Source organism: Myotis nattereri (genome assembly GCF_964212035.1).
Source record: "Myotis nattereri genome assembly, chromosome: 1".
NCBI classification, from domain to species: domain Eukaryota; kingdom Metazoa; phylum Chordata; class Mammalia; order Chiroptera; family Vespertilionidae; genus Myotis; species Myotis nattereri.
Genome location: NC_138075.1, coordinates 181,556,317 through 181,566,101, shown reverse-complemented (window position 1 = coordinate 181,566,101; position 9,785 = coordinate 181,556,317). Strand labels below are relative to the sequence as shown.

Below are 9,785 nucleotides of genomic sequence, written 5' to 3'. Positions count from 1 at the left end.
GTTTGTTGTAAGAAGGTTGCGTGGTATTGCTATAACCCCTGTGTGACAACTGGCACATCTAGGATGCTAAACATCCACAATGCTAATTGAGCAGCAAAAATCAAATTGTCAAGAAAGCCACATCTGGAAGACCAAACCTCTGATTTTTCCATGGTTCAGTGGGTCTGGTTTCATATATGCACACTTGTGTACTCCCAGGGAAGCCCAGTGGTCCTCTAGGGCACACCAGCCATTGTCCACATACATTTTTTTTCAATTTTTTTTTTTTTACGTCAAAGAGCTCCTAGGAAGTGACTTAAGGCAGCGGGTTGATTGTTCCCAGGGGTTATTTGGCCAGAGGAAAACCAAAGTGCACATATGCTTTGTTAAACACACTGAAATATGAGTTCAGCATCTGATGAAATTCTAATGACACCTTCCACTGATACCTGGTTCTTAAGCTCAATAAATGTGTCCCCGAGCCAAAAAGATTTAATTCCTCAGAGCCATTGCCTCCGTCCCTTCATCAAGACACCAGCACACCAATGAAGGGACACATACTCCCCCCTCCCAGTATTTCCATAACAGTTGGATGACATAAGTAATCTTATGTTGCAGATAGTAAAATAAGAGGTATAAAGTCTGGTAGAAAAACAGTAACCTAGTCAGCACAGGGATCTGGATATAAAGAGACGTTCATTAGATCTGCAAATACTTACAGGCCACCTACCAAAGGCAATAGACTCTCTTGCAGGTGCTGGGGATGCAATGATGTGCCTGGCAGAGCCCCCAGTTTCGTGGAGCACTCATTCAAATGCCTTCGAGAAAGTCTGCTGGCCCTTCACTGAGGGAAGCACTCACAGCCAGGACCACTGATAGTGATCCCAGAGAGAGAAAGTGCCGTGGAGCCTCTGAGCTGATCTTTTCCCTCTCTCCCACCCCCAAATTCCTGCAGCACCCTTGGCACTCACCATCCACATTTTCAAGAAACATTTCATTATACTAATAGTACTTTGAAGCAAATTCATAAAATTTGCAAGAGAAGTTACAAAAAGCAATCTCAGCAATATTTGGGTGGTTTTTTTTAAAAAAAACAAAAAAACTGATGATACAGCTGACCTACAGGAGACAAAGGCAGTGGGAGGGCCCTCACTGGGTAAATAAATAGGAGTCTCTGTGCTGAGAACACACAACGTAGACTCAGAGCTGAAGTCTGAACTCCACCTTCAGGCAGAATGAGGTTCATCCCCGGATGTCTGCTTCTCCTGCTGCTGGTCAGCAGCCTCTCTCCAGCCCACGGTGAGAACGCTCACTTACCTTGTCATTGTCTTTTGAACAGAAATGGTCTTCAGACATTTCCTTTTTACTTTTCAATTAGAAAATGGGGGGGGGGGGAATATGACTTGAGGAAAAAACTGCACTGTTGCTAGATTTCTAAAAGTAAGGTGCTTAGGAATTCAACTCTTGGAAGCTGTTGTATTATTATGATTCTTAGCCATAGAGGGAGGGATATGGATATCCAATGTCCCTGTGACTTATACTTGGTTTTTCTATTCCTGGCCTTTTTCAGATGCAGCTCTGCTATCACTAATTCTTTCCATGTATCTCTTCTTTGCTCTGTCCGTCAGTGCCACCCTGGCTGACCAAACCCTTAATAGGATTTAAAGACTATTGACTCGACTGGTGGGTCTCCTGCAGGGAACGTCTGATGTAATTCTGTATGTTTAGCACTGACATGAACCATTATTAACACAACAGGAGTGCTTAAGTACAAGCTTTCTGCAAAGAAGCAGACTTCCACGTCTAAATGGGAAGACAGTCTTAGTAAATAAATAAATTTGGGAAAGAAAATAAAAATAAGAAAATGAATGGGAAGGTGGTCTTTGTGTAAATAGATACATATCTAGTTGAAGTGGTCACTTTTTATACACCGAAGGAATCGGATGCATGTGCAGAATGATTCACTTGGCTACAGTTTAGAGGACAAATTTTCTTAAAGTGCAGCACATGTTATTTCCATTATTCAAGACCCTCATCTCTTTCCTCCAATGCTCCTGGCAAAGCCCTTTGGTCACATTATGCAGTTTGGACCTTGGGTGAAATACAACGTTCTGTGGTATTTTAGTTTTTGCTCATTTGCTTCCTCCACTAAATTATAAACACCTTGAGAGCCGGGTCTCTTATATTTGCCAAACCATGTCAAGCATGGTGGTAGGAACTGGGATTAAAGAGGGAAGAATTTATTCAAATACCTGAGGTGGGTTACTTATAGTACTTGTCTGGTACTAATAACTTGTTGTTGGATAAAAATAGCCTTGAATTTTTATTATTGACTTTTGTTTGGTAATGATTTGCAGATGAGATGGAGGACCAACGTATTAAACAAAAAAATATATATCTTCCATGGTATTTCCTCAAACAGAGGTTGACAAGTGGTAGCACTGAGTCTGATAAGAGGGAGAGCTTGTTACTGCTTCAGGGATTCTGCGATGAGTTTTTGTGCTCTATTACTATGTGTTTGGAGTGAAGATCAGTTGATTTTCTACTGCATTAATTATAACTGAGTTGTAATTATAGCGGCTCTCAAATTTTATTATTTGGACCATGACCTGAGTGCCAATATAATTCTGCCACAAACTTCAGTAGGTGCTGTGTTTTCTACAAAACTAATTTTATTTTTTAGATTTTGGTAGGAAATATTTGAATATAAATCAAGAAGCAGAAATACATACCCTAAAGGAATATGGGTGGAAGCACCAAGTTGACATTTTTAAGTCTTCTATTGCACTATATGAACAATTAGTATTTAAGTTCTAGTTATGAATTATATGCCAAAGGGATTAAAATAACTGATTCTGTGTTCACAGGGGTTCTGGAGACCTTGAACACGTCCTCTAAGTGTAGATGCATGAAATCGGTTTCATCCGTAAAGAGGCGCAGCATGATTACCCAGATTGCAGCCTATGCGCCTGGGGATGGTTGCCCACACATGGAAGTCATGTAAGTTACAATAAAATATATGAGATTCCTCTCTTCCAGTGAAAATCAGATTATATCTTCTACATAGTATTTTAATTTTTTTTATTTTTCAATTATAGCTGACATTCAATATTATATTAGTTTTAGGCATACAGCATAATGGTGAGACATCCTACCTAATAAAAGAGAAACATGGTAATTAGCCGTACCTCCGCTACCCTTACCATTGGCTAATCAGGGCAATTTGCAAATTAATTACCAGCCAAGATGGCGGCCGGCAGCCAGGCAGCTTGAAGCGAACATGAGGCTTGCTTGCTTCAGTGACGGAGGAAACCAACATTCCCCGTCTGCCCTGCCAGCCTCTGAGCTTTCAGTTTGAACATTGTAACAAATATAGAAGCTAAACAAAACCCCAGAAACCTGCTTTCAGCCAGCCGGGATCTCAGAGCTGGAGTTGAAACAGTGTTTCGACTATAGAACCCAAACAAACCAGATACCTGCTTTCAGCAGCGGAGGCCTCAGAGCTGGAGCCAAGCCTCAGAGCTAAAGCTGGCCCAGAATAAAAAAAAAAAGAATAAAAGGAGCGGTTGGGAGCTTCAGTCACACGCCAGCATGAAAACAGTCCTCAGCCCCTCACCCAGACTGGCCAGGCACCCCAGTGGGGACCCCCACCCTGAAGAGGGTGTGACCAGCTGCAAACAGCCATCATCCCCTCATCCAGGCTGGCCAGGCACCCCAGTGGGGACCCCCACCCTGATCCAGGATACCCTTCAGGGAAAACCAGCTGGCCCCCACCCGTGCACCAGGCCTCTATCCTATATAGTGAAAGGGTAATATGCCTCCCAGCACCGGGATCAGCGGAGCCGCGAGGCCTCCCGGCACTGGGATCAGCATGACAGGGGCAGCGCCCAAACCCCCTGATCGCCCTGCGGCTCTGTGTGTGACAGGGGGCGGGGCCACAACCTCCCTATCCGCCCTGCTCTGTTCGTGACAGGGGAAGGTGCCCAACCCCCTGATCAGCCTTGCTCTGTGCCTGGTAGGGGGGAGCTCCCCAACCCCCTGATCGCCCTGCAGCTCTGTGTGTGAAGGCTGCGGTGCCCCAACCCCCTGATCGGCCCTGCTCTGTGTGTGACAGGGTGCGGTGCCCCAACTCCCCAATCGGCCCTGCTCTGAGCCCGACCAGGGGCTGCACCTAGGGATTGTGCCTGCCCTCTGCCACCCGGGAGCAGGCCTAAGCCAGCAGGTCGTTATCTCCCGAGGGGTCCCAGACTGTGAGAGGGCACAGGCTGGGCTGAGGGACCCCCTCTCCCCCCCGAGTGCACAAATTTTTGTGCACCGGGCCTCTAGTTTGATATAATTCACAAGGTGATCTCCCCGATAAGTCTAGTTACCCATCTGATACCAAGTATAATTATTACAATATTATTGACTATACTAGAGGCCCAATGCATGAAGATTCCTGCAAGAATGGGCCTTCCTTCCCCTGGCTGCTGTCACCGCCTTCGCTCTGGCCCGGAGCAGCCTTTCCACCTTCCCATGCTGCCCAGAGGCCTGGAGCACCTGGGGCAGTGCAGAACACGTGCATCATTGCCATGGCAACTACGCAAGCTTCCCACCCCACCCCCAGCTGCTCAGCGCCTGTGCATGCAAATTAACCCACCAGCTTTGTTGTGTTAATTTGCATACTCACTCCTGATTGGCTGGTGGGCGTTGTGAAGGTATGGTTAACTTGCATCTCTCTTTTATTAGTGTAGATTTCCTATGCTGCACTTCACACCCCATGCCTATTTTGTACCTGCCGATGTGTACTTCTTAATCCCTTCAACTTTTTCACTCAGTCCCCCAAACCCCACTCCCTTCTGGCAACCATCAGGTTGTCCTCTGTATCTATGAGTTTGTTTCTGTTCTGTTTGTTCAGGGTTTTTCTTTGTTTTTCATATTTCACATATAACTGAAATTATATAGTATTTGCCTTTCTCTGTCTGACTTATTTTACTTAGCATAGTATCCTCTAGGCCCATTCATTTGTTGCAAATGATAGGCCACATAGTATTCTTACCCAAGAATCTCAAAGTGATTAACTTTGAGGGTCACTAGCAAGTCTCAAAAACTAATAATGAGAATAATAATAATAACAATGAGGTTCAGCAATATTTGTTCAGTGTTTATCATGCAGAGGTCCTGAACTAAATGCTTGGCATGCATTCACTCATTTTATCCCTCAGTCCTACTAAGATATGTCTATTGTTATCATTCCTTTGCAGATGCAGAAATTGAGTCTTAGGGAGGTTGAATCACTGCCCTAGTCACACCATTCAGAAGGGACCGAGCCAGGACCTTACTCACATTTTTCCCATTCCCAAACTCCTTGAATCCATCACATTCAAATTGCCAGCAGAAGCAGAAACTTTGTTTCCCACCAAGTCAAAGAGCAAGAAAAGAAGATTCCATAACAGTCCTTGTCTGAAGGTCTGTTTTAAGGAAATGTCCTTTAGTTTTTTGTTCTGTCAATTTTGATCGCACTCTGAATAAAGAGTTAGGCTAAGGGGATGGTAGTGGCTGCAAAAAGTTTAATAGATATTTTCTTTTATTGAAATGGTATGACCCCTTGCTTCTGGGACCCTCCCTTTTTGTAATCCCAGAGAAATCTGTGGCTATTTGTACCATAGCATTTTCCACATCACACCAAATGAGACTGCACCCTCCATGTAAAGCCCCTGCCACAGTGTCTGGCACAGTAGTAAATGTTCAGTTAATGTTAACTGCAATTATTATACGCTTATTGTGTTAAGACAATCAAGTTTGTACCCCCTCTTTCACTCCTGCCAGAAAATAAGTTTATAGACAGGGATCCGATATTATTCTTTCCTCTATTCCCAATGCCTTTTCCCTTACCTGGTATGTAGTAGAGGCTCAACAAATCTTGGATTGTTACACTGAACATCTTATTTTATTTTTTTAAAAATATTTTTATTGATTTCAGAGAGGAAGGGAAAGGGAGAGAGAGATAGAAACATCAATGATGAGAGAGAATCATTGATCAGCTGCCTCCTGCATGCCCACCACTGGGGATCGAGCCCGCAACCCGGGCATGTGCCCTTGGCCTGAATCGAACCTGGGACCCTTTAGTCCGCAGGCCGACACTCTATCCAGTGATCCAAACCGGCTAGGGCTACACTGAATATTTTAAATGGAGCCTTACATCTTTTTGCATATCACTGAGTGAATGCATGCCAAGCACTTAGTTCAGGGCCACTGCACTTAGAACTTTGGTTTCGCCTTCCTGGATCTATCTTTAATGAACTAAGCACTCACAACACCTTCAGTTATTAGGCACAGCATCTTTCTAGGGTTTTGACGACTTTGTTTTCATTAGAAGCTCTCTCTTTGAACTTCTTTAGACTTCTCTTTTTTAATTTAATATTATTGTTTAAAGTATTACAGATAGTAGTACATATGTCTCTTTTTTAGACTTTTGAAATGTTTGTAAACAGCTCACTTTTTTGGTCCCATTTTGATATCAATGCTTTGGGCCTCTGACTAATTATATTCAACTTGTAAAAAAAAAACAAAAAAAAACACAACCACACCTAATGTAAAAAAGGTGTGTAAACTTTTTCATTAAAAAAGGATGATGCTTTCGCTAAGGTGTTTGCCAAGGAAAGCTCTAACTAAGCCACAATTTTTGTCCTCAAATTCAGAGCTGTGAAGTCTAGCCAGGCCCTATCTGGGAGCAGCTCCTCTGGTTGTGTAGAAAACCGAGACTTCTTTCTTTCTGCTCCATTTCCTTGGCCATGAGTCAAAGCTCTCACCTCACAGTCAGGGAAAGTAATGCACCGTAATTTTCTCTGCTTTAACTTCAATCGATCTGAAGTGATAAAAATGTAATTTTATATCTTTTCACCAAATTCTGCATTACTAAACTATAACCAGATATAGAAATGAAAGATGCAGATTATTATGAGAAACTCAGACCATTCAGGGGGTCAAAGTATTGTGAGTCCAGATGACCAGAAAATCTGGTTTTCCATAATGAACTCAAAAACCAAATTGGAAGGCTCTGCCCAAGAATCCAGTTGTTCTATGAACTCTTCCTTCTTACGATTCACTTAACAAGGATGGAGATTCAAAGCCAGGTAGATGGATCCTTGCTGTTTGTCATTTTATAGCTAACATAAATGACACCTCAAGAAACTGTGTTTTGTTTGGTCACACCCATAAAGAGTAGATTTTCTCAACTGGCTATCACCTGGAAGGCCTCACTTCTTCCATGCAACTGTGTGTCTGCCACTTGGTTACCATTCTGATTATGCCCATAGAAGGCTGTGGCGACAAGTGTGGATTCTGGAGTCAGATAACCGTTATTCGTATCCTGCTCTATCAAGTATTTATTGTGCAATCTTGGGAAGGCTACATCATATACTCACTAAGACTCAAGTTCTTCATCTGCAGGCCAGGAAAGAATAGTTCCTCCAGCACAGGACTTTCGTTAGGTTAACTGAGATACGTTACGTTACCTGCTGAGCATAATGCCTAGCACATTGTCAGTGCTTGCTCAAGATCAGCTATTAGTTATTGTTGCTGTTTTTGTTATCACTTAACGTCTTAGAGCAGTGAGAGCCTCACTACCTGGTAGCTCAACCCAAAAATGCAGATGTCACTCAGAGCAATCAGCTCTGTAACCTCTCCCACATCGACTTCATTAAATTTTTTTTCAAATAAAAGATCCTCAAGAGAGTGTGCTTTATAGTCTATTTTGTTCTCCCGAGCGCAATAGCCAAAAACATTTGAAAGATACTGTGATACAGCTTTAAGAGTGAGCCAACCTTGGAGTCAGCTATTTGGTGTATCTCCAACTCACATAAAAGTTGTCAACAAAACATTAACCTCTGACTTGTGAAATTCTGTCAGCTTTGTAGTCAGTTTCACCAGCTCAAACATATGCTTCTGCAAGTGGTGTTTTTCTTATTCCTCAGACCTCAGGCTATAAATCACCTACTCCCAATGCCTACCTCTAATTTTGCTTCTTCTGAGAATAATTATTTTTATATTCAAATCTTACATGCAGGATTGACTAAAATGTAACATTGCTTTACTTTTATTTTTGTTTATTTTCTCCCAGAGTCCGGTTGAGGAATCGGTCAATTCTATGCTTGAATCCTAAATCCAAGTGGACACAAAATCTGTTGGCAGATTTACAGAGGTAAGTCAGGCATACAAAGGGTTTTTCAGATTCTAATTTGCACTGAAGGCTTTTTCTTTCCTAGACAGTCAAAATGGGTGCCATTAAAAATTATTTTTAATATGTCTTTATTGATTTCATAAAGAGGAAGGGAGAGAGAGAGAGACAGAAACATCAGTGATGAGAGAATCATTCATCAGCTGCCTCCTGTTCACCTCCCATTGGGGATTGAGCCCACAACCTGAGCATGTGACCTGACCAGGAATCAAACCATGACCTCCTGGCATGAACCTGGGTTGGACGCCCAACCACTGAACTATACCAGCTGGGCATTGGGTGCCATTTTAAACTTATGGGACGTTCCTAAGACAAATGTCAATTCTTCATTATTACTTACCAGATAGAGTTGGGGTGATTCATTCTAGCAGTTCAGTAAACTAAACTGGAAGCCAGTATCCACAATATTCCTTGCTTGATATCTGTAGGGGAAAGCCACAGTTTGTGGTCTTTCTCTAAACATGACTGTCTTGTTTGTGTTTTTGTTTCATCAACTTTTAGATCCCACATCCTGACAAGAGAAAGGGGGTCCGCATACTAGACACAGAAGGCCTGATGCCAATATCCCAGCAAGGACACCTGCATCCCTCCTCATTCCTGCTCTGGGTTCAGTTTTATGATCAGTTGAATCTTTTTTAAATTTTTATTTTAAAGAGCTTCCCCATACAAGCAAGCATGAAAATACGTGTAAAAATCACCCTTTGGAGGCTGAAATGGCTAACTTAAACTTTTTGAATAAAGAAGCCTACATACATGGGGTTTGCATTCTTACTCATCAGGGGGGAAAGTTCCATGTAAGTGTCTTTTACTAATATACCTATTGTTGAATGCTAACTTTTCCTAGAAAAATAAAGGAATTGAAATTTAAACCGCAGACCTGAACATCTGGCATGAAGTAAGAAGGAAATGAGGGAGCGCTTTTCAATCATTTTGTACCCAAGAGACTGAAAAAGCTGCCTGGGAAACCCACAAAACCAGCCTGGCAAAGGACAGGGGGTCCACATAGTAGACAGCTTCCACTCAAAAGTTCACTAGTAAGAGGAATGGGGTCTTTTTCCTACTTTTAAAGAGTTCCCTTATAGGAGTTACCATCACCGATAAAAACTAGTAACATTCAAAGATCCCCAAGACCTAAATTCATAGCATATTCTGGAAAGGCATTTATAGGGTGATATTTAGATGTATTCTTTTATATGTTTGCTTTGACAAATGTTTTTACTCCCATCTTTTGCACCAAAATGTTGTTGTTGGTCTCTGGTATCAATTCTATAATGCTTCTTATTAGTCTAATGCTATTCAATAAACTTGAACAAACATTTTACTTAATTATTAGCAATTCATTCTTAACGGAGCATTTCCTCAAATTCAGACACTCTCTGAATCATCATCACGGACAGTAGAATTTCATCATGTTTATTTTTATTTGCATGCCTCTTACCTCTTACAGATTATCTAAATTACATGGCAAAGTGTGAGTGAAGTTTTTCCCGAGATTAACATAGTGGGACAATGCTTGATTACTGGAGCTTCTTTCCCTTGATATACTCAATTTCCTCCAGAAATTTCCAATCTCCTACTAAAACCCATT

General features: G+C 42.1%; 1 protein-coding gene across 1 annotated transcript; it reads left to right on the top strand.

The window, feature by feature from the left end:
* The first annotated feature begins 1,168 nt into the window (after positions 1-1,168).
* CXCL13 (C-X-C motif chemokine ligand 13) lies at positions 1,169-9,521 on the top strand. Its single transcript, XM_081100848.1, has 4 exons — positions 1,169-1,278; positions 2,847-2,979; positions 8,081-8,161; positions 8,699-9,521. Exons 1-4 carry the CDS (start codon positions 1,215-1,217, stop codon positions 8,736-8,738), a joined length of 318 nt encoding a protein of 105 aa, XP_080956974.1. The 5' UTR covers positions 1,169-1,214; the 3' UTR covers positions 8,739-9,521.
* Positions 9,522-9,785: the final 264 nt, after the last annotated feature.